The sequence below is a fragment of the Gorilla gorilla genome, chromosome 7 (assembly GCF_029281585.2).
Source record: "Gorilla gorilla gorilla isolate KB3781 chromosome 7, NHGRI_mGorGor1-v2.1_pri, whole genome shotgun sequence".
In the NCBI taxonomy this organism is placed as follows: Eukaryota; Metazoa; Chordata; class Mammalia; order Primates; family Hominidae; genus Gorilla; species Gorilla gorilla.
In genome coordinates this window covers 26,920,374-26,945,666 of record NC_073231.2, presented here as the reverse complement: position 1 = coordinate 26,945,666, position 25,293 = coordinate 26,920,374, and the positions used below count along the sequence as shown (strand labels likewise).

Sequence of the window (25,293 nt, the reverse complement as noted above, 5' to 3'; positions counted from 1 at the left end):
CACCCAGGCTGGGACGAACCTCTCCTCCAGCGCCAGGACCCGCAGCTCTGTGGGAGAGCCTGCACGCGGCCCTGGGCTCCTGCTCCACAGTACTTGTGTGAGCACACACTCACACATTCCCTGAGAAAGCCCCTGGGGCCTCTGTGGGAAGGCTTTCCGGGAGACTTTTATGGCCAAAGAGGAAGGAAGTCCATCGTTGGAACAGCCAGGGCCAGGCAGCGGGCAAACGCCGGCCAGGAGCAGAGTCAGGCTGCAGCCTTCCCACTGTGAATTCTTTAACCCTTTTCCTAGTCTCAGGCTACTCAGCGAGGCAGCACCAGGCTGAAAAGCAACATCCCCTCGGGTCCCCCTGCCACCCCTCAAGCCCCCCACCCCCCTGTGCGTGCACACCCATGCACACCCCACTCACCCTGCTACTCACACTGGCTCCCCCAGCTCTGATCACAGTAGGCTCCTGCCCAAAGAAACACAAACCTTGAGGCTTGCAAGAAATCATCTTCATTATTTTACTGAAGAGGCCACAGAGACCCACAGATCAGGTAACTTGCCCAAGGTCACCCAGGTTCAAGTCCAGAACCCAGTTGTCTGTGGCCTCTCTCGGGTGCTGTACAGGAGGCTGGGCACAGCAGAGACCCTGGATGTACACAGTGGCACTTGAGGAAGGGACAGAGCCTGAACAAGGGTGGGGGCGCCCCCAGGGACTTCCCAGGAATCTAGCACTTATTATCACCCACAGCCCTGATGTCCACTATAGTAGTCACTAACTGCATGTGGCTATTTCAATTTAAATTAATTCAAATTAAATAATTTCACTTGTGGTAGCCCATAGTAAGTAAAAAATTAATAAATAATTCCAGGTATGGTAGCTCATGCCTATAATCCCAGTACTTTGGGAGGCCAAGGCAGGAGGATCACCTAGGAGTTAAAGACCAGCCTGGGCAACATGGTGAGACCCCGTCTCTAAAAAAATTTAAAAATTATAAAAATTAGCTCGGTGTGGTGGTACATGCCCATAGTCCCAGCTGCTTGGGAGGCCGACATGGGAAGATCACTTGAGCCGTAATTATGCCACTGCACTCTAGCCTGGGTGACAGAACAAGAGTCAAATAATTCTTTTTACAACTCCACTCCTCCGAACTTCGATGACCACAGGCAGCTGGCAGCTACTCTATAGTACAACACAAAAAGAGGACATCTCCACCATCACAGAATGTCACACTGGACAGCACCGATCTGGAGGGAGGCAGATTGGGGATCGAATGGTCAGAAGAAATCTGTTCTCTGATGGAAGGCTGAGGTCCTCTGTGAAGGAAAGAGGGAAGAGAGGAGGAGAGAGAGGAGGAGAGAGAGGAGGGAGAAGAGGAGGAGAGGGCGGAACAAAGGAGGGGAGGGGGAGAGGCTGGAGAGAGGAGAGAGGACAGGGAGGAAGAGGCTGGAATCGGAGAGAAGGGGAAGGCAGTGAAGGGAAGGAGAGAGGACACAGCTCTGGCTTTCTTCTCTGGCTGAGATCTGATCAAACACGAGGAGACTAACACTCTCCCCACCGCACCCTCCATCCTAGTCCAGAAGGACCAGAGCCCAGAATCACAGACACCGCAACCAGCCAGGGGCCAAAGAGACAGCACCTGGTGGCTTTCCAGACCCAAAGTGCCCAACCTGCTTCCAAATTGATCAGCCCTTGTACCCAGACCTCTCTCTACCCCCAGAGGGGCCTCCACACCTCAGCACCTGGATTCACAGAGAGACACTCCTTGCTCTGTTCCACTGGGCCTGGGGCAGATCTAACAGGGAGGACCCTGTGGTCCTTTTCACATGTACTTCAGCAAAAATGTCTCTTGCAGGGGAAAAAAAAAGGAAGGAAGTTGAATATAGTAATATGAAAAGGCTTCTCCTGCCACAAGATGGGTGCATTTTTCAGACCAGGGGACAATACTTTGGTTCAATTCCACAGACACATGAGCAGTCCATTTGTCACTTTCTCCCATATTCTTCTAAGCAAACATTTGAGCAGCATCATTGACCTTGGCAAAGAGCTTCACCTATGAAGTCAGAAATACTTGAGTTAAATTCCAGTTCTGCCGCCTAATGACTTAGACAAGGCGCTGCCTCCCTGAGCCTCAGTTTCCTGCCTCGCTGGCTGTTGTGGCAGAGGGAGAGCTCATGGGTAAGGCAGGCTCTCGGGATGTGAGTTCCTCCCCTTGTTCCCCAAATACATCCTGTGTGTCTTCCTCCTGTGTAACGGGCAGGAGATGGAGAATAGGAACGGGATCCTCTCACCTTGCTTTCAGGCAGAGGAGAGGCAGAAGGACAAATGGCTGTAGTCCCAGGCAGAGTGGTGGCCACAACACAGTAGGGTGAGGGGAGGGAATGCTGGGAGAAGGAAGGCTTCACAGAGGAAAGAAGTGTGAACTGGATTGGAAAGATAAAAAGAATCAGAGTAGTACACTTGAGAATGAGATCATCCATGAGCCAAGCTCACAAGGAACTTCATCAACTCTTCTCAGTTGAGCTAGACAGGGGCTCTGGAGGTCTCAGCCTGGGATCCGTGAAACTTTTAGCCATGGGGCCCCAGCCTCTGCCCCTGCCCTGAATCACCAGGGCTACCCCACATCCCTGCAGGGCTCACTCCCCCAGTACTCTGCGGGACCCAAGGCTGGGGACATGGTGACTCATCACACCACTCTCAGTGACACCTCCCCACCACAGTGCACAGGGTCCCCTAAGTCAAGAGGGCACTGGAGAATGTGGCCTGTCCCTGTCTCAAAAGCTTTCTGCCCCCAGGCCCGGGCATAACCCAGGAGAGAGCTGGGAAGATCTAGACGGGCTTTTCCATCCAACTTGAGCAAGTCCGAAGTCTCCAGAGAAATTCCAGCAAAGGGAAAAAAATATTCCCTTCCCTTCAGAATCAATTTTCTGAACACAGCCCCTCTTTGTTCTGAGGTGTAGACAAAAGAACATTAGACTATGAATCAGGAGACTTAGATCACGGGCCAGGACACCCGCATTCCATTTGCTGATCTGCTGCCGATTGGAACTCCCATCTCGGGCAAGTCATTAACCTCTCCAGAGCTTGTGTCCCCATCTGCAAACGCTACCCTCTCTGCCTCCTGGTGAAGGAGGATTAAGTGATACAGCAGTGCACAAAGGCCTGAAACCCCTAGAGCGGAGAGTGCTGGATACGGGTCCAGGACTGTTGTTACTCTCTAACAACCATGGCCCAACCCCCAAGTGACTCACCTGGCCTGTTTGCTCCCCACTCTCCCCATCCAAGGATGTAGGAGCTGTGCCTCTCTAAATGTTCCTCTCCTTCTGTCGTGCCCCCATAGGAGGCTAAGAGTGACCTGAGACAGTGCATCGTCTGTTCTGCATTGTAAGAAGGCGATGTCTGCAAGAAGAGAGGACATGAAAAGGGGAGCTTGGTTAGGGGCACGAGGAACCTGCATGCTTGGGCTCCTCTGCCCTCCACTGACCCCAATTATCGGCAGATGGCCTGGAGGCAGGGCTGGGCCCGCATCTGGCTGGGAACCGAGGCTGCAGACTGACTCATACATGAGTCTCTTTCCACCGGCAGACCCTGTCATGGTGGCCTGTGGCTCCTGTCCAGGCTCTGACCGGAAGACCACAGTTAGGCAGTTCTAGAACTCGGGGGAAAACAGGTGGGTCTATCTCTGCATCCTCAAGGGGATTAGGGAGTCTGATTCTGCCCATCCCACCTCCCTCAGGTGCTACCAGTCACCAAGACTCCCTGGGCATCCCCCAGGGGCTTGTCTATGGCAAGAAGATTGCATGTTAATTTCCACTACACACTTTATCCCAAGTGATTTTATGTTCCCCTGACCAATGTCTACAATCAAATTGGGAGAGGGAGGCAGAATTCAAAGAACAACTTGAGTCTCTCAGGGAGCTGGTCCTGGGAACACAGGGCAAGTATCTCTTTAAAAATACTCCCTGCACAGCAGGTCACACTGGCCTGCAGCCACAACCCCCAGGCTGTGATCTCACCAAGCTCCGAGAAGCCAAACAGGGTCAGGCTTGGCTGGTCCCTGAGTGAGCAGGGAGACCTCCCAAGCAAAACACAGGTGTTACTGGTGATTCAGCGGGCCAGCCCCACCCTCCACGGAGTCTAGTTCTGCTCAGGTGTTGGAATTGCAACTGGGATGATTCAGGGAGCTCCTATCAGTACCTGGGCAGAGGAAAGGGGCGTGGTACTGCCAGCAGGTGCTGAATGCTCTTTCTGGCCTCCATGTGTGACAAGTGTTGACACTCTTAAGAATCAGGGTGGATGCACTTCCTCCCTCCCTGTCCCCTGCCCATTTCCTAAGGCTGGTTGTTGTCAGCCATTGACCTAAATTCCTCAGTTTGTCTCAACCAGATAAGGGATGGAGGAGGAAAAGGCAGCTCCGAAGGGGCTTCAGGCTCAGGAACCATTTAGCCCCCACTCCAAACAGCTGTGGTCTGGGGCTGCCATCAGGCTCCTGGCTCAGCCCCGAGGATGGTCCCTTCTGGTTTGGGAACAAGTAAGGATGAAAGGGGTCCATGAAATGAGGGCCGAGGGCCGTCATTAGCCTGTTTTATGAGTACACAGATATTCATTACACCTCAACCCCGTCATTAGAGGCTCCAGCAAGAGCTCAGGCCCCTTCTTTATTACAGTAGAAACTGAGGGGGTTTCTCCCCCAAAGGGAGCTCTGCTTCTGCTTCTGGGAAGGAGGTCCTGCCCAGGAGGTCAGTAGCCTCCACTCTCAGGCAGGTCTCACTCTCACTGCCCTTACTCACTCCCCAGCCCCAGCAGCTGGGCAGCCCAAGGGGAGGTCAGGTAGCCCAAGGAAGCACTGATAAGGGCCTGGGGCTTCTTGGGGACAGGAGGCTGGCATAAGAGGCCTGGGGCTTCTTGGGGACAGGAGGCTGGCATAAGAGGCCTGGGCACTGGAGTCTGGCATAAGAGAGCATTGGTTCCCCAGCACACAGCCCTTCACCGCCTGCCCCAACCAAGCACCAGTAGCTGGCAGAGAGTCTATGCAGCCTCCTCCAGAAAGCCCTCCCTGTTCCCCCAAGGCTCTCTGCGCTTCCTCTTCCTAGCGTTCATCACAGCTGTAATGATCTCTTGACTCTTGTGTCCTGCCAGACTGCAAGCCGCCTCATACAGGGACACCGCACTTGGCACCTAGCAGGAGCTCCATAGAGGTAGGCTGAGTTGACATCAGCCAGGATCTAGGGTAGGATGTATGAACTGGGGTGGAAAAAGGGGACTCTCTCGTAGCCTCAACTCCTCTCTCTCTGCCTTTTTCCACAAGGCGATGATCAGATGGCCTGGCTGCTTTCTCAAGGCCACAGTTGGCGAGTGACTGAAAAATAAATCCTCTGCCACTGTCTAGGCAGCACCCCCTTATCTCCTAAATTTAATCCGTTCACATGAATCCCACTGAGCAGCTAGACAGCTCTCCCCTTGTCATCAGCCCCTTTCTGTCCCCAGAGGGGTGACCACATCACTATAGGAAACACCCAGTGACAAAGTCCAGCAGGGGCAAGCCCACACTTCCAGGGCCAGTCCCAAGAGCCTCTCATGCTTGACAGGACCACAGGCCGATGGGGGCAGAGGAGGGGAGGGGTCTCACCCTCTTTCCCATTAGGGCTGGCAGCGCCACTGGTAATAGGTTGGAGCCCACCCCGCTGGTGCAGGCCATCGAGGCTGAATGGAGCGTAGCCAGACCCCACAGCGAGGACCAGGGGCGCAAGAGCTGGCAGATTAATCAGCTGTCATTTGCATTCATTAAAGGCCCCTTGCTTGTGTGCACAGCAGCCTCAGATGCCAGGGCAATTAACTGCTCACAGCAAAAAGTTCTAGGGAGAAGTTTCTTAGCTCCCCATGGCACAGCCTAGGGGTGGGCCTGGTGTCCTAGAATCCCAGACTCCTCAGAGGAAGGCCTCTGAAGGCCTAGCTTCGAGGGTGAGGCCCTGCCCTGGACCTAGAGCACGGTGGGCTTTGATTGGAAGGAGGCAGGGGAGCCCCAGATAGGGAGGCCTGGGGAGCCAGCAGCTGTCCCTTGATCCTCTTTGGGTCCCTCCCTCTACTGTGACCCTGTCCCCTTTCCTCCCATCTCCTCGTGTCCCTGGGCACTGTCACCAGGAACAGCTGGGCCCTTGTCATGGTTGTGCAAAGACTCATTTCAACATACTCTGAAACAGGCGATGTTCCCCATGGGGACTGGAAGCCAAGCAGTATGGGCTGCCCCCAAGCCCGCTCTCCTGCCTGCCGGGGGGATGGTGGCGCTGGCTTCCAAGACAGTCAGGGTTCCTCCTCTGCACACAAACCTTCCCACCACCTGTGGGGCTCAGCTGAGCGGCCCTTAACAGACAGCCACCCACTGATGGGGTGGCACAGTGACCCCGGTTCTGCTGGGTCACTTGCCTGAGAGAGCAGTGGGCCTCCCTTCCTCTCCCTGGGGCTCTGTCAGTACCCAAAGCATTCCCGGGACATGGGACCAACTGTGAACTCCAGGTGGAGTTCACTGAGCACAGGCTCAGGGTTTTTTTGCTATGATTGCCAAGCTTCCCGGATTGGCATTTGCCTGCTGGGCACTGTAAAAAGTGCCACAACAGAATGAGAACAAGCCCCAGGCCTGGCAGACAGCGGCAGGGCCTTGGACCCCAGCAGGCCCTGGTGGGCCACATTCACTCTTCCATTGGCTCAGACAAATAAATCTGGGTTGACGCAGGCAGGCAGGGACATGAAGGCCCACCACACAGGCCTTGGCATGACCAAGGCACGTGAGAACGACAGCTTAGCAGAGATGGCAGCTGGCTTGGGCACCTCGGAGGGGGGAGACCCGAGGAAGTTGCTTGACTGCTGGCCTCCTGCTTGGGACAGGGCGCTAGAGTTGATCCTGGCCTGCACACCGGGGCTGCCCCGCACCCTCATCTGGTCTATAGGCAACACGGAAGAACCACTCTTCTCTCGCCTCTTCCATCCCGTCTGTCTCTTCCCAGTCCCTGAGGTCCCTGCATGCCTGGAGGACAAGCAACCCTCCCTCCTCACGTAGGGTAGGTGGGGGGAGCATGATCTGGGGAAAAGGAGCTAACAAACACCCTTGTGTGCCCAGCCCTTTCCCTTCTCCCCAGGAACTTCAAGGCTCAGAATAGCACACCCAGAGTCACTAACTTGGGGCCACTTTCCGTGGCTCTAAGCAGGGGTGAAGGGAAAGGGCTGTGCCTCCCTCCTTCTCAGGTCTGGCCCAGCCCCTCTGAACACCCAGGAATCCAACCTGTCTGAAGGGTCTGACTTGAGAGCTGGGGCCACAGGGGAAAGGTGAGCCCCAGGGGAGGGGGTCTCCAGAAGGAACAGGAAAGGAGGTACCATCAGGAACCGGGGCTCAGATGGTTCCTACCACAGCTGCCACTACAGATCTGATGAGTGGTCCCCTTCCCTGGCCCAGAGACCCCAGGGGAATTGGGCAGGAAGGTTCGGAGAGCAGGAAGCCTCTGTGGTGGTGCTGAGGGGCTTCACAGACTTTAGTGTGCGTAGAAATCGCCTCAGGTTCTTGTTAAGAGGAAGCTTCTGGTTCACTGGGTCTAGCGTTGAGCCTGAGAGAGATTCTGCGTTTCTGATAAGCTCCCAGGGCACACTGCTGCTGCTCTGAGGGGCTGGGGGACTGGGTCCAAGTTCACCATCAGTCCCTCGGAAAAGAGCAAGCCGTGATTTGAATAGACTTAGAATGTTTCTGCTTCTTGTCACACTTTCTAATGAGCACAGGGTTTCTTAGAGCTTCCAAATCTCGCCAGCATCTTTTCTTGCTAGAAATTCCTGACCTTTCTTCCAGAGTCCCTCTGTCTCTTTTTCCTTCTATCCATCCTTCCTTCCTTTCTTCCTTTCTATTCACAAAGCAGCCCCAGGCCTGGGCCCATTGGTGGGGAGGGAGAGAAGAGGCTCCAAAGGGTAGATTATGCTTTCTCTTCCCACCAGAGCCAAGTATGGAAACCTAAAATAGGGCAAAGGAGGGAGACAAAGCAGAGAACAGAACGAGGAATCTGACTCCCACCTGCTGCTACCAGCCTTCCCCAAAGAGCCACAGTCCAGGCTCTTGGCTGTTGGGCACCCCCTCCCCCTCCATCCCCCCAGCCCAGCCTTTGTGGCCTGGGTTCCCAAGGACACCTCATCTCATAGGTGGCACATGAGGAGGGCAGGGTAAGCCAAGACAGTACCCATCTTCTCGTTGGCAGTAGAGAACAGGATGGGTCAGGGTCAGGGGCTGAGGGGCCATTCTTACCCAAACAGAGGGGAGACGGGAGGACTGCTAGGGCCGGAGCTGGGGGAGACTGCTAAGCCACTCTCCAGAACTGTGGGGAGGGGGGCATCAGTCAGCAGTCACAGCCACTCAGGATCCCAGGACATGGGGTTCCAGCTCACTCATAAGCCCTGGGGCACCACTCCCCAAGCCAGATGGATGCTAGGGGGCTGCTGGGCTGCCTCTGTCCAGCCGGAGTTAGAGAGCAAAGGTCTGGTCAGGTCGCTTCCTCCCAGTGTATTGGTCCCCTCGCTTCCTCCTCCTCTCCCTCTTGGAGGTGCAGCCACCCAGCCAGAAAGACTGGGTGCTGGATGAGAGATGGGGAGTGATAAGAGTCGGGCTGAGGAGTTAGCTCTACAGCTCTCTCCTCTCCAGTTGAGTTGCAGTTTCCCAAGCCCTGTTTGTCTTAGGGATTAACTGCATCCATTTCCTAATTGTTCTGCTGCAGCAGGGAGGGCAAGGTGACCTGCAGCCTCCTACATGCAGCACGGGAGGAGGGCAGCACCTGGGGGTGCCCCCCACCCCACCCCGCCTCTTGGTCGACTGCCTCGTCTCCCACCTCTGCTCGGATACAGCCCAGCCCCATTGGCTCTCAGCCCCTGGGTGGGTAACAGACAAGCTTAGGTCTCACTCACAGACCTCAGTGCTAATCAGTTGTCTGTTTGTCCTGGCCCCCTGCCAGGGGCCTGGAGATTCCCACACCCTCTTTTCCTAATTGCATGGTCCCAGCTTCAGCCTGGCCACCAACCCCTTCCCAAATGCCCCCTTCTTCTGGTCCTCCCCACCATGCCTAGCCCCAGGCATACCCAGTGAAAGGCAGTCTAGGAGAGGAGTGTGTGAGTACATGTGAGTGTGTGTGAGCATGTGTGTGCATGTGTGTGTGCATGTGGATATATGAGCATGTATGTGAGCTTGTGCCTCTGTGCATGTGTGACAGCATGTGTGTGAGTGAGCATGTGTGAACATGCATGTGTGGGTGTGTGAGCATACTACAAGTATGTGAGTGTGTGAGTGTAAGTGTGTGAACGTATGTATATGTGACAGTGTGGATGTGAGCATGTGCCTTGTGAGTATATCACGAGTGTGCAAGTGTGTGAGTGTGTGTGACTTGTGCTCTCCCATCTCTGGCCCTCTCGGACCCAGCCTGAGGTTGCCCCTAGGCCCCCTTGGCCTCATTCTGGTCCCAGCTCCAGCTTCTCCCATCTCACACCCTGCCACTCCCATTCCCACCAGTTCTGGAAAATTCTTCCCACTGCTGCGCTTCCCTTGCTCCCTTCACTGAGCAGTTTTTGGCCAAGTTTCCACTTGATGGCAGAGCCAGAGGCATCCTACTTGCTCTCCAACCCAGGATCCTCTGTCTGACCCCCAAGGCCAGACCCCCGCTCCAGAGCCCCCACCTCCTGGACAACACCTCTGACTCGCTCTCCTGAGCCAAGCCCACATGTGTCTGTCTGTGGGATCATGTGTCTTCAAGGGATGGAGGGAAAGAGGAAGGAGTGAGCAGCGAGAGAAGGAAGGAGGCCAGGCTCAGATGGTGTCATTAGGAGCTATTAATGCCCCTCATCAAGGGTTATTAATAAACATGATGTGCCACTCGCTCTGCACACCCTGGCTGAGTATAGGCCCAGCGGGGCAGGCCCAACATTCACAGCTGAGTAACCTCCAAGCCCACGGCGCAGCCATCAGCCTCAGGAGGCTGGCCCTGCCAGGAGACTTCGCAGGATGGGCTCCCGGGGCTCCAAGGGTGGACAGAGGCAGCATCCCCATCCTCAGCCCCTACGCCCTCTACTCCCCGGCAGCCACCGAACCTTTCCCTCCAGGGTCCCGCCAGGAGCTCAGCCTAGCAATGACCCTTACACTTGGACGGCGCTGCAGGACTTTAGAATATTCCATTTCCTAATTGCACCTTCACAGTAGCTCTGTGAAGAAACCAGGGCAGGTATCGTTATCATTGCCACTTTATAGGTACGGAAACTCAGACGCTGTGAAATTAAGTGTCTTGCTCAAAGTCATGTAGCTAATTGGTAATGACATTGGACCAAAGCCCAGGCTGCCCTGTAGGAGAATGGCTGTGTTAGATGCTGAGTTGCTCATTGACTGAGGCTGCTTTAACTGGACAGCTCCATTTCCCTTGTTCTTGTGGCTGCCAGAAATCAGACCACAAAGCAGGGCAGCAAGCCTTTGCTCTCCAAGGCGGGGGGGAGTGGGGGGATCCTGCACCTCAGCGGGGAATTTCCTGGAGGGTGGGGATCTGAGTGAACTAACTCACGTAAAGACCATGGCGAGATGCCTGCGCACCACGGGCACTCCGCGAGAGGTGGGTCCCCTTTCTTTGCCTGATGGCCACGACATAAACATTCAATTATTGGCCTCTAAGGAGGCTGGGGCAGGTGGAAGGCTGAATGGCTCATTCTTTTTATTTGCTTTTTTTTTTTGAGACGGAGTCTCACTCTATTGCCCACACTGGAGTGCAGTTGCTCAATCTGATCTCACTGCAACCTCTGCCTTCCGGGTTCAAGCGATTCTCCTGCCTCAGCCTCCCGAGTAGCTGGGACTACAGGCGCCTGCCACCACGCCTGGCTAATTTTTGTATTTTTAATAGAGACCAGGTTTTGCCAAGTTGGCCAGGCTGGTCTCGAACTCCTGACCTCAAGTGATCCGCCCACCTCGGCCTCCCAAAGCGCTACAATTACAGGCGTGAGCCACCATGCCCAGCCTTTATTTGCTTTTCAGCTTCGCACTCTCATGCTGTAGTTGGGTGCAAAACTGGCATCCACAATGACAACTATAATGGTATTTAAAATCACATAAGAAGACAAGAACTAGTATTCTAATAAGATGGCTATCCAAAATAGGTAAGAGAAAAGGAGTTGGGGAGCTAAAAATATAAGATTTGAGATATCAGGGAAATGTTTTTATAAGGAATACACAATTCCCTATATGACTTCAGATAAATGAGGCGTCCCGGCAACCTGAGGTTGATATCAAAAGCTATTTTTGTTCTGAGTATCTAGAAAGGGCAGTCTTCAGTTTAAAGTGATATCAGTGCATAGTAATCATATTTAGCAACAAACTCCTGATATTTGCTTTCAACTTAATATTTCTGTCTACTTTTTTTATTTTTGAGACAGAGTCTCACTCTGTCACCCAGGCTGGAATACAGTGGTGCAACGATATAGCTCACTACAGCCTCGAATTCCCAGCTGAAGCAATCCTCCCACTTCAGCCTCCCTAGTAGCCAGGACTACAGGAACACACCACCTCGTCTGGTTAATTTTTTAAATATTTTGTAGAAATGGGGTCTCACTATGCTGGCCAGGCTGGTCTGCAACTCCTGGCCCTAAGCAATCCTCCTGCCTCAGCCTCCCAAACTGCTGGGATTACAGGCATGAGACACTGCACCCCCACTCTTGTCTACTTCTAAGAAGAACAGGTTTAATAAGACTATATATTGTGTTCTTTATTTCTTTCCTTCTTCTTAACCCCACCCCGGAACCCCATCCAGAGAATGAGTGACCCATGACAGGCAAGAGTCAAAAGGAGGTGGCTCCACAATTTCCTGTGGCTCAGCCAGCTCTCTGAGTGTCAGGGACTGAAAGTAACTTGGGCAAGTTTCCCCAAGCAGGAGTTCCCCGAGGGCAGACGGTTGGGAGTCCCAGCCAGTACAGGCCCCAGAGGCACCAGGGGCTCGAAGCTGCCATCTGTGTGACAAGAAACTTTGGAACCAAAATGCAAAGAAAAGAAGGATGTTCTCAGGGCAATTGTCTCTATGTGGTAGGATCCAGGGAATGCTTTTTCTTTCTAGTGCTTTTCTGTGTTTTACAATTTTTCTACAAGGAACATGTAGCCCTTTTATTACCTGAAACAAAAATTACTGTTTGTAAAAGGGAGGTGTTTGGGTTTGGGGGTCCAAGAGTTACCTGCTCTGAGTGAGGCCATCGATGACAAAATTCAGCAGCATCCTGCTCTGACCTGCCACGTGGGCAGTGTCCCCCAGCTGGGGCCCACCCTCCTCCTCTCTTGACAGGGAAGGCAGCTCAGCCAACCAACTCTGGTGGCCCTCCTGGGACACAGTTACTGATCATTTGGAGAAGAGAAGAAGCCTTGCCTGGGATCTGTGGACCCAGGGTTTAGGTTGCTGAGAGCTTTGAGTCTCAGAAATCAGAGGCACTGCCTACCATTCCAGTCTTATCCCCATCCTGCATTTCTAGCCTTCTCTTGAGATTCTTGAAGACACACATGCTGGTTCTGGCTTCAACGGACACCCAAGTCATTTGAAATCTTCTCATATCTCATGCACACATTTATACATTGCTTAGGCAGCTTTCTCAACCTAAGAGAAAGCTCCTTTATCTTGTCTACTGGAGAACTGAAAAACTCCTATACATCCTTCAAGGCCCCATATCTAGCCTTCTTTCAATAACTTTCTCTGGTCACTACCCCCAAGCAGTTATCTCTTCCTTCATCTCTGCTCCCCCCAGCATGGCCTCTAGGCCTCAATTATTTAAGCCTGTAATTGTTATTTCTTTGTGATCTATCTGTTCTAGCAGATCAGAGGCTCCTTATACCATGACCTGTGTCTTAATTATATTTCTATCTCCAACACAGGGCCTCTCATTCATTCATTCATCTACCCATCTCACCAGCTACCATTCCTCAGGGGCAGCTTTGTGCTAGATACTATCACACACACACAGCTGCAAGACGGTGTGACATTTTTGGCAATCGCACGACCTAGAACAAAGGGCCTGGACAGCCTGTACTTTTCAAGCCTCAGATGGCCTGGGCCTTGGGAAATCTCGTCTCTTAACCCAGTGTCATGCAGGGTGGTGACGCTCTGGGTGAAGCTCCTCCCATCCTGGGTAAACTCCTTACTCCTAGAAGCAAATCATTCTCCCACAACCACACATTGATACACGGCTTAGACAGCTTTCTCAACTTAAGCTGCCCTTCCCCTCCCTTGTCTTATCCACTGGAGAACTGAAAAGCTCCTACACATCCCTCAAGGCCCCAAAATCTAGCCTCCTTTCAATAGTGCCCACCCAACTTTGGCAGCCGGAGATCCAGAGAAGTAACCAATTCAGATTTGAAGCCAAACTAGGCATCAAAACCCAGGAGTCCCATTGCCAGACTGTGCCAAGATACCAGGATCTGCCATGCACCCATTGGCATCTCCTAAGATGATATTCACCAAGCTGTCCCCACTGCCCATGAAGGTGCCAGGAAAAGGCCTACCAAGTCTTTGATATGGACATTTCTGGAGGGAAACTGGTCCACAGAATAATTGGCCATCCTACACCCTGGAGTCTAGAAGTACTCAGCTCCCAGGAGGGTTCAGATCTGCGCCTCCTTCTTCCACTTCCCACGGGCTTCATTCCACCCACCTCAGTGGCCATCCCTCCTCTCCCCAACCTTAGGGCAAAAGAGAAGGCCATTGGGGTTAATTGACTGGAAGCCTCTCCCTGGCAGCAGGCAGTAGTCTCCAGAGCTGGGTCTTCTCTAGGCTGGCGTTAGGCGGCCCCTGGGGACCTCAGAGCCTGGGAGCTGTCAGTGCCTTCCGCTCACTTACCCTTTGTTAATTGCAGAATACACAGATTGCTGGGTAGCGTTTTCCAGTCCTGTGCCTTTTCCTGGATCCTTTGCCACTTGGCAGCCTGCAGGCAGCTGTGCAAAACAGCAAGCAGCTTTCTTGTTTGGTGCCAGTGTCAGAGAGCTTGGAACTCTGTTTTCATTTTCCCTTTTTTTCTCATTTCTTCCTTCCCACCCTCAAGTGCTCTGTTTTGCTCATTTCTCCCTCTACTCTCCCTTATCTCCATGACACCTTTCTGAGACTCACCTTTCAAGTTAGGGACTCTTCTGATGCCTGTCCCCCCATCCCCACCCTCCCCAATTCCCCCATCCCCACCCTCCCCAAACCCCCCATCCCCACCCCTACCTTTCACCCAGAGATCAAAAAGCAAAACTTCCCACTCTGACTGGGGTTTGCACCTAGGCAGAAGATTGAATCCTCCTGTGCAAATGGGAAGAGGTGGGTAACGAGATTAAGTCATCTCCCTCACTCAAGGATATGTGCCACTGACCCTTTGCTCTGAGGCACCACGAGCCTGAGTATCTGGGGCCTTCACAAACGCCCAGGTGGGTGGGCCGCTGCCTACAGGTAATTGAAGGGGAATGAGGGAACTGGGCCAGCATCCCTGCTGGGACCAGCAGTGAGTCAGACCCCTTCCCCACACTCCAGACCTACCAAATCCAGCCAAAGAGCCTTTACCTAAGGGGTTCCCCAGGTGAGGGAGGAGTGTCGCTGGACCCTCAAGTCTATGAAAGACCTCAGAAAATGCAGCTCTCTGTCCCTACGGGGACACCCAAAGGATAGAGGTTGTTAAGTAGGGATGGCTCAAGTTGCAGGGGCTGGGCACTGGGCCAGGGTGCCCACGGACTTTGACTATACCCACTGTGTGCAGAGCATCTCATTGGTCACAAAGATGGGTAGGGTGTAGTCCCCACCCTTGAGGAGCTGAAGCTTCTGTGGTTTCTCTTCTGTCCAATGGGGCTAAAGATCTCTGCCCTTCCTCTGAATGGGATGTTGTGAGATCAACCAGTTGGATGGTTGCCTGGAGAATAAAGCTGAAAGCCTGTTACAAATGCAAGGCAATAGCGGTGGGGATAGACCCCTGGCTTCCAGCACCGCGCTCTTTACCTGACCCAGACGGGACAAGTCTGGGAAGACAGTCTGCATCACCCTGGACTGAGAATGGGGTTGCTATGACTCTCAGTCAAGCCACAACTTTCCCTGAGTATCTCACTTGCAAGTTCCAGGCTAGCTTGCCAGAGAAGCAGTGGGCTCTGAGGTGGGAGAGAGCTGGAAAGGAAATCTGATGTTCTAGGAACCCAGAAGCACCTCCAAAGTGTCCACAGTGTTGAGCCCTCTTCTCTGCAATTAGAATAATTGCACCTAGTCCTGTGCCAAGCAGTCATGCATAAACCCAGTACCCTACACTCACATACATGTGCACATGCATGCACATACACACATGTGCATACACACACACGTGCATACACACACACACACACACACACACACAACTGGGGCCAGCTTCTAGGAAAAAGGAGTGACTACTATTCTTTTTCTTTTCATTTCTTTAAATTTTATTTTATTTAAGTTCCGGGGTACATGTGCAGGATGTGCAGGTTTGTTACATAGGTAAAGTGTGCCAAGGTGGTTTGCTGCACCTATCGACCCATAACCTAGGTATTAAGTTCCGCATGCATTAGCTATTTATCCTGATGTTCTCCCTCCCCACGCCCCCACCATGGGCCCTCCAGTTGTGTGTGTTTTTCCCCTCCCTGTGTCCATGTGTTCTCATTGTTCAGCTCCCACTTATAAGTGAGAACATGTGATGACTACTATTTTTCTTATACCCTGAGCATTTAAGGGTCCTTCTAAGAAATTCACCTCCTCCTCCCTTCCCTTGCTAGGAGAGTCATGGGTATTTTAGACTCCCCATCTCCACCGGATGCTGATGAGGAAGAATTGCCTTCCCCGGGCCCTCCAGTCCCAAACTTAGAAAGGCCCAGAAGGTCCTCCTAGGCACACTACCCAAATACCTCGGTGTTCCTGGTCTGCTCTCCTGAAAAACCCATCCTGGGCTTTTCAGCGTTCTTGAGGATGAGAAACTGAACTACATCTATGTTGTCTGTAATTTCTGTAATTACAGTTCACCCTCAAACAATGAGGGGGTATGGGGCCGGGTGCGGTGGCTCACGCCTGTAATCCCAGCACTTTGGGAGGCCGAGGTGGGCAGATCACGAGGTCAGGAGATCAAGACCATCCTGGCTAACACGGTGAAACCCCGTCTCTACTAAAATTTAAAAAAATTAAAAAAAATTAGCCGGGCGCCATATCGGGCGCCTGTAGTCCCAGCTACTCGGGAGGCTGAGGCAAGAGAATGGCATGAACCCGGGAGGCAGAGGTTGCAGTGAGCCGAGATCGTGCCACTGCACTCCAGCCTGGGCGACAGAGTGAGACTCTGTCTCAAAAATAAATAAATAAATAAATAAATAAATAAATAAAACAATGAGGGGGTATGGGTGCCACCCCCAACAAAGTCAAAAATCCAACTATAACTTTGGACTCTCCCCAAATTTAACTACTAATAGCCTACTGTTGACTGGAAGCCAATAACATAAACAGTCAATTAACATGTTTTGTATGTTATATGTATTCTATACTGCACTCTTGCAATGAAGTAAGCCAAAGAAAAGAAAATGGTATTAAGAAAATCCTAAGGAAGAGAAAATATATTTCCTATTTGTTAAGTGGAAGTGGATCATCGTAAAGGTCTCCACCCTCATCATCTTCACATTGAATGGGCTGAGGAGGAGGAGGAAGAAGAGAAGGGGTGGGTCTTGCTGTCTTGGGGTGGCAGAGGCAGAAGAGGTGGAAGAGGTGGAGGAGGTGCAACAGGAGGCGGGAGAGGCAGGCACACTCAGTGTAACTTTTGTCGAAAAAACATCTGTTTATAGGTGGACACAAATCAAACCCATGTTGTTCAAGGATCAACTATATTTCTTCTTTTTAACCTTAGCATTTAAACAAGTTCCTTTTGAAAATGTCAGGCTGTCTGAGCTATAGGAAGGGAAAGGAGATTTGGTCTGTGCTCAGCCCATCTTAGAGAGGCAAGAGCACATCTGGAGTCTGGGCTGGGGGAGGCAGCAGGGTCAAAGTGAGGAGGCCGAAGGTGTGAGGGAGCTCTTAGCAGACCCTGCAGATTGGGCCATAAACCTTCCCTCATCGGTCAGTCCTGGAGGGGCTTAAATTTCTACCATAGAATCAATACCTGTTAGGGGCCTTCAGAGACTAAATTCTAAACGGTGAGAAAGCCCAGCTTTCAGCCTCCTTCAGGGTCTCCTTCCAAAGCCGGTCTCTTCTCAGACTCGACAGGAGTGGGGTCTGTGTTCCTCAAATGCTGGGCTGGTACCCCCTCCTCCCAGGGCACTTTCCTAGCCCAGCAACCCTGAGCAGTGCTCAAAACTACAGGTTTCTCCCTCTTACCTCCTGAAACTTCCTTGAATCTCATCCATCCCCGGGCAGTTTCAGCTTTCTAGGGTGATCGCAGGCTAGAAGTGACATTCTAATCCATATATTTGTTTTGAGACAGTGTCTCACTCTGTCATCCAGGCTGAAGTGCAGTGGCACCATCATGGCTCAGGATCACCTCCCTGGGCTGAGGTGATCCTCCCAGCTCAGTCCCCTGAATAGCTGAGACTACAGGCATGGGCCATCATACCCAGATAATTTTTGCACTTTTTGTAGAGACGAGGTTTTGCTATGTTGCCTAAGCTGGTCGGTCTCAAACTCCTTGGCTCAAGCAATCCACCCGCCTCAGCCTCCCAAAGTGCTGGGATTACAGGTGCGAGCTGTTGCACTTGGCCATCATGAAGATATTTTAGAAGAGCTAAAATCGGGTGGGAGGGCCCCCATTTTCACCACAGCTCCAGCCCTCCAGATAATATCTCCATATTTTAATCATGGTCTTTGGAAAATGATGCCTCCCATAGAACTGATGGGATTGTCATGATGTCACAGAAAGAGCACAGGATGGCACTGAGGTCAAAAGGCATGAGACCTTGAGTCAGCTGATCTCGAAGGGCCTGGGGTCTAAGGCCTCATCCTCCTTGAACATTCTGGATTTTCCCTCTCTGGAGCCCAACTCTCTCACCTTTTAGAATTTAGTTTCCTAAAGCCCCTACCAGGTGTTGATTCTATGGTAGAAATTGTAGCCCCTCCAGGACTGACCAATGAGGAAAGGTTTATGGCCAAAGGGAACTTAGGCAATTCTCAAGATAATCCGAGTAAATCACAGCTTCTGACCCCACGCCATGTGGGGGCCCCTCTGCCACCAGATCCTCCCCCGTTCTTTCTGCCAGTGAGGACCAGCACCTGTCCATGGGATCAGCTCCAGGGGGGACCTGAACAGTCCATTTGCCATCAGTGCCCCAGTCAACACAGGATCTGCTGGGTGGCTAGGAAGGGCCAGTGGCTTGCCTCAGCAAACCCAACGTAAGGATTTGCAGAATCTTTGCCTATGCTGGCCCCGGTTGATAAGAAAAGCTCCCCAGAGTGAAAGGATGAAGAAAGGGAGACTTCCCACCCCATCAAGGCTCCAGATCAGCCTTTCCACCCGCTGCAGCTCTGCACAAACCAGTTCCCCGATCTGACTGGCCCTGGCCCCCACCCTTGCCTGCTCCCTGGCCTCACTCTGGGTGGGACCCAAGCCTGGGGGGAATTGAAAAGAAACAGCCAGCTTAGGTTGCTATTGTTTTGTTTAAACAACCGCTGGCTGGGCTGACTTGGAAAGGAATAAGGGGAGGCTGAGGAGCTCAGGGCAGACCAGGCTGGGCAGGTCTTCCCTGTGCTCAGCCCTAGAACTCTCCATCTTGCTTGGGTGGCAGAAGAGCTCTGTAGGGAGAGTAGCTGCTAGGCATCTGTCAAGGCCTTCCCTCCTCTCCTGGAAGAGATGGGCGGCAAGGAGACAGGCTTCCATTCTCCAATCCCTTATCCTTGTCGGCCACAGCCCTTTGGCCACACCTGGGCCTGGATAATGCCAGCCCTGGATAATGCCAGGCCCAAAATGCGGGGAGTTGGGGGACTGTGCTGAGAGGGGAGCGAGACAGAGCTTGAGTGTGCATCACTGTATGGGTGGGATCTCATGTTGAAGGCTGCCCAGATCCTCCTGAGCAGAAAAGAACAGGATCAGGGAGAGTAGAAGGAAGTTAAAGGAAAGAGATCTCAGCTGGGCACAGTGGCTCATGCCTGTAATCCCAGCACTTTGGGAGCCTGAGGCGGGTGGATCACCTGAGGTCAGGAGTTCGAAACCAGTCTGACCAACATAGTAAAACCCCATCTCTACTAAAAATACAAAAATTATCCAGGCGTGGTGGTGGGCACCTATAATTCCAGCTACTCGGGAAGTTGAAGCAGGAGAATCGCTTGAACCTGGGAGGCGGAGGTTGCAGTGAACTAAGATCGTACCACTGCACTCCAGCCTGGATGACAGAGCGAGACTCCAAAAAAAGGGAAGGAAGGAAGGAAGAAAGGAAGGAAGAAAGAAGCAAGCAAGCAAGGAAGGAAGGAAGGAAAGATCTATCTCACCTGTATCAGGTGAAGAAGACAAAGTACAAGGGGCTCGTGGGGGAAGGGTCTATCCTTCCACAGTCTCCTGCTCCTTCTTCCAACCAAATGAGACCTAGGTCTATAGGAACCAGCCTTGGAAGAGGGATATCTGACCAAGAGGCCCAAAGTGAGGACAATAATAGACAAGCTGCAGTCCAAAAGGTAGGAGATCTGGTGGGTTCTGGACTGAGCGAGTAGGACTTTAGTTCTATAAAAGGTAAACCTCAAGCTAGGGGATTGGATCTCTCCTGCCCCTGCCCCCACCTCAAGCAGGGCCTCCCACCTCTCCCCCATCCTCCCAGTATCCCATGAGCCCCTCTTATAGGCTTGGTGAAAAGGTAGCCAGGGCACAGTTAGGTGTCGGCAGACTCAATTAAGAGTCACACTAATCACCTTCATTAAGGCTATAAAACCCCACACCTAGGGGCCTTGGGGCTCCCTGGCATGGCCTGGGGCCCCTGAGCCATGGCACAGACCCAGGGGCCCAGCTCCAGTCTCTTTCATCTGAGCATCTCCCAGTCCTGCACAAACAGTAATTAGCACCCACCCCCGGGGTCACCTCATTATCCCATAGACACTGAGTGGAGGGGAGGAGGGAGGGAAAGAGAGGAGGGAAACTGATGCTGTCCCAGTGGCCAAAGAAACTGCCCCAGGGTTGTGGGCTGAGTTAACTGAGGGTGGGGAGAAGCTGCCACAGAATTAGGCAGTGTAGCCTCCTCCTGCTTTCCCTTCCCCCGCTGGTTGCTCTGAGCCCATTGCTTAATATTCTAAAGGCTCCAAAGGGAGCAGAGTCCTCCCTCCAGAGAAAATGGGCTCCTTAGTAAGATCCAGAGAACTGCAGATCTAAGTGCCTCCCTTAGATCCAACCAGACCCTGCAGGTGATGTGGAGCGCCCAGTCTCAGGCACCAATAGGGATCGTGGAACAGCTCTTTGGGAAGTGTCCTACAGGGCCTCTCTAGAGGGAAGGTGTCCATTTGCCCCCCTCAGCAATACGTGTGTCTGTCCTCTCTCCCTGGATCCCCTGAGGTACCCATTCCAAAACCCCACTCACTGCCCTGTCTCCCAAAAGCAGCCATACATCCTCCTGCTCTCCCATCTTCCTTCTCTCCCATCCTACTTCTTCTCCCATCCTCCTTCCTCTCCCATCCTCCTCCCGCAGAGAGAGAAGCAATCCCGCAGAGCCCACATGGCCTGAAGTGTGCCCAAGACATAACCTACAGCCCTGCTTGTCTCTTCTTTCAGGGCGCCGACCTGAAGAAAGGGAAGATTCAGGGCCAGGAGTTATCAGGTGAGTAAGACCCTAGGGACCCCTTCCCCCAGCCAGGGCATCAGTGACGATCACAGGAATCAAAACCTCATGGTGCTGCTTTGTCGTGTGCTAGCGCCAGCCCGAGAGTTTTCTTGGATGCCCTGATTTCATCTCCACAACTGCCTTTTATGGTCACTGCCATCAGCATCCCCATTTTAAAGAGGATAACACTGAGGCACAGACCATCCTGCGCCATGTGAATGGCTAGTAAAGAATGCAGCCAGCGTCACAGTGCAGGGGGCCATCTGACTGGAGGCTGCTTGTAACCCCTGTCCACCCCCATCCTTCCCCCAGCTTCCCTCTCTCAGATCCCTGCCCCAGGAGGATGCCCCCAACCTACCTTGAAAGGGATGCTCAGGTACTGGGCTGGCTTCTGGCACAGGACTGGGCACCAAACTTAGCCCTGCAGTTCCGTGAAGCAGCGTGGGCTTGGGCACCAAGCAGGCCTGGATTCAAATCCCAGCACTACCACTCACTGTTGGCCTGGCTTTACCTCTCAAGCCTCCAGGAAATGGGAAGATGGAGGAGATGTCATAAGTGAAGGCCTACAGCCCAGGGCCTGGCCCGGAGAAGTGGTCTAGCATGTGTGAACCCTTTCCCCGCCTCCTCACGCCTCAATTCTCTGCCTTTGGAGGTTTTGAAGAGGGGATTCTTGAGGAAAGCCTTAGTGAGAGGCATTAGTCTCTATCTCCCTTGAGGAGATAGAGGATAAATTCTCCATTGCACAAATCCAGTGAGTTCTCACTTCAGACTTGTCCGCACAGAACTGAGGTCACCAGTTTTGGACAGCGTCGAGTGTGCCCAAGGTGGAGTGTACTCCACAGCCCACATGCCCACACATCTTGCCCACACTGACTTGTCCCATCTGCCCTCCATACCTAAGCACATGAGGAGACTCCCTGGCACCCACCTGTGCTCAGAAGTCTTTCTCAGCACTGGCGGTGTTTAGGAAGAAATGCTGCTTTACCTGCATTTACACACACACTAACAGGCCCTCCAAAACAGCCTCGGGGCATTTGCACACTGGCTGTTCATGTACACACACCCACCCCGAGTGGGACCTCCAACCACACACACTCACATGGCTCTCAGCACACCCAGCTCTGCTCTCACTCTGAGTGCGCATGTGCGTGCACACACACACACACACACACACACACACACACACACACACATCTGATCTGCGATCCAAAAATGCAGGGAAAGATGAATCGTCAGGAATTCCCCGGTTGTTGGCATGCTGGAAGCCACCAGTGGCCGGAAGTGCACAGTGAGGGACTCTTCCAATGCTCCAAGCAGAAAGTCGTGCTTTTGTTTAATGATCAGGAGAGGAAAGAAAGGGAGATGGCCATAAAGGACCAATACTCCCTCCCACCAACATCCTCATTGCAAATGCTTCTTTCCCAGCCACCCAGAAAGATTCTTGGCTCCAGCCTGGCTCTCCTCCTTGGAAAGGAAGATGGAGAGAGGGAAGGGGAGTGGGAAGGGGTGAAGCACTCTGGGAAAGAGGCCCACCTTGAAAGACCTAGGCCAGGCCAGCAGGACCTTGACTCTGCATGGACTTGGGGAAAGAATGAGGGATGTCCCCACCTCACTTCCCCCACCCCCCAAAAAAGCTCAGCCTCCTGGAGGGAGAGGGAAGGACTGGGAGAGGGAACTTCTCCCTGATGCCCCGAGCACCCAGCTCCTACAGCTCCCATGATCAAACCTTTGAACCCAGTCCCACCCACCCTCATAACCACTTCCAGATCCTCCAGACGCAGCCAAGAAATTGGCTTCTTTGGGGATTGAGTTCATAAGCAAATGCCGAAAAAATAAATAAAAATCCTCTGCCAAACACACTCACAGAGGAAGATGGGCTTCTCTTGAGGCAGGAAATCCATCAGGATAGACTAAAGCAAAAACAGGACAATGCCAACACCCACTGGCCCATAAAGGCCTGGGAGCCACGCCAGCACCCAAGGCCTTCAAGCCAGCTCAGGGCGTTTCCTCTTGGACCACCTCCTCCCCCACTCTCACCCCCACCAAAATATGTACTTCTTAAATGAAAATACTGAAGCTGAGATCCCGCCAAATACAAATCCTAATGTTTTGCAGGGCTGAGTGCTGATCTGGGGCCCCAGGGAGGTCAGCAGGACCATGGGAAGGCAGAAAGCTCTGCCCTCGGTAGTATGGGATGTTGATGCCCACCTCTCTCCTGCTTCTACCTATAGCCTACCAGGCTCCCTCCCCACCGGCACACAGTGGCTTCCATCGCTACCAGTTCTTTGTCTATCTTCAGGAAGGAAAAGTCATCTCTCTCCTTCCCAAGGAAAACAAAACTCGAGGTAAGACCTTCCCATCCTTCCAGCCACCACCGGGGTGAATTCTGGGGTGGAACAAACGCTTCAGGCATTTACAGGGAAATTGGGGCCTTGACCCCCATTCATGAGCCTTGGAGACTGGGGTCGAAGGCTGGTGTTTCTTGGGAGTGAACTGGAAGGAGTACCCTAAAGATGTTGGCATCAGGTGTGGTCTCCCTTGAGAGGTAAGTCCCACAGACCAATGTGGAGGCTCCAGTTGGGTGGGTTGGTATGTAAGGCAGGGTCTCAAAGCAGGTGACTGGAGCCAGGGCGAAGAGTACACCGAAACTTTGCATGGCATGTGCAGGCAGCTGCCCCTGAACTTTGGCAAGTCATTGTGCTCTGTAATTGAGTCTGATCTGGGCAAGAGGGCCCTGGAATGCCACCCTGCCAGTCTATCCTTATGGGTTGCTAATTACTGGGTCGGCTGTGCCATCTCAGTGATGAGGGGAAGACGTCCCCCACCATCCCCCCTCCACTAGCTTCTCTGAGCAGCCCTCCTTGGCTTCTGGAGCAGACCAACTCCCTATAGCCTCCTAATGGCGAACCCCGCCTGCTTGGCCTCGGTCCTCCTGCCATCAGGGCCAGGGAGCAGGAGTGGTGGCCACTTGGCCACTGCAACATGCCACAAGTGACTCACCTGACCCAGTGTGAGCCATGCCCCTGACTCCCCCACCTGCCATCTGAGCCTTAGATTTCTCTTCCAGAAAATGGGAAATAAAGCCACCCCTGCACTCTCAGCTCCCCAATTTTAGGGAAGGGAAGACAATAGAGACTGCACAATGCCATCTGGAAGTGCAAGAAGCACATCCCCCAGGCTGGCAGGAAGGCAAGTGGGAGGGTGGGTGTCGTCAGCCATTTCCTCTCACCCAGTGACCTTGACCAAACATCCACCCACTAGGAAGCCGGCACAGGTATTGCTACAACCGCGATGCCGGAGGCCCCACAGGAGAGGAACATGGAGCCCAGAAAGGCACAGGTTGAGCGACAGGGCCCTTCAGATGTGCCGAGCAGGGCCCACCTATCACAGAGGGCTCCAGGCCACCCTGGGAGTGGAGCTGGTGCAAACTTTCCACCAGTGAACCTTCCCCAGGTGCCCTCAGCACCTTGCCAATCCGTGCATCTGTTTAAACGGCTTTGCCAAAGACATACTTTTAAGTTTAGATGCAGAGAGAAGGAAACAAAATTATGTATCTTGCCCAGACCAAGAAAATCTGTCTCCAGCACCCTGGCTACCGATCTCACCAAAGATGTCGGGACCTCAGCCTATGACATTCTCCCACCCATGGGGTTCTCATAAAATGAAGCAGTGCCTCTGAGCCCCACCATGAGACTCCGGGGTCACCATGCCTATGCCCAGGGCGGGAGTCTCTCGGGGGTGAAGTGCTTTCTGAAGGCAGGATGGAGGGAAGGATAGAGCATCGGGAGATGCCATGAGGAGGGACAGACAAGGGAGAGGAAGGGAGCTGCGTACACCAAAGACGCTTCCCTACTCTGCGTGCTGGGGCTCCTGAGGCTCGACCACGGCCTGTCCTCCAGAAACCACAGTGGCCTGAGGGACCAGCAAAGGCCTGACCCACCCCTCCCAGGATGTTGGTGACCAGGCAAGGAAGCCAAAACGCGCTGGGCCTGAAACGCGTTGTTTGGTCTTGTGTACTTCCCCACCCCACCCCTTGACCCACCTTTTGTCCATGGGGAACTTAGAAACTGGACTTGCATCTGTACAGGGTTTAAAATGGCCCTCCCAGGCCGGGCGCGGTGGCTCACACCTATAATCCCAGTACTTTGGGAGACTGAGGTGGGCGGATCACGAGGTCAGGAGATTGAGACCATCCTGGCTAACATGGTGAAACTCTGTCTCTACTAAAAATACAAAAAAAAAAAAAAATTAGCCGGGCGTGGCAGTGGGCGCCTATAGTCCCAGCTACTCCGGAGGCTGAGGCAGGAGAACAGCATGAACCTCGGAGGCGGAGCTTGTAGTGAGCTGAGATCGCGCCACTACACTCCAGCCTGGGGACAGAGAGAGACTCCGTCTCAAAAAAACAAAAAAAAAATGGCCCTCCCAGATGAAAGCCCCAGCCAAGGTCCCAGTCTTGCCATGTGATGCCTTCCATGTGCCCAGCGCTGTGCTGGGAACTTCAGAGGAGGCACAATCAAGGGCACCAGGAATTTTCCCTGTCCCCAAG

The 25,293-nt window shown here is 53.1% G+C and overlaps 1 protein-coding gene across 2 annotated transcripts in view; it reads left to right on the top strand.

The window, feature by feature from the left end:
* Nucleotides 1–25,293, top strand: part of PEBP4 (phosphatidylethanolamine binding protein 4) — a 288,342-nt gene that overhangs the window by 253,667 nt on the left and 9,382 nt on the right. For both annotated transcript variants that reach the window (XM_055348929.1, XM_004046766.5), the window contains exons 5-6: nucleotides 20,699–20,744; nucleotides 22,979–23,092. In XM_055348929.1, the coding sequence (XP_055204904.1) occupies nucleotides 20,699–20,744; nucleotides 22,979–23,092 (160 nt within the window). The remainder of the gene's footprint in view (nucleotides 1–20,698; nucleotides 20,745–22,978; nucleotides 23,093–25,293) is intronic.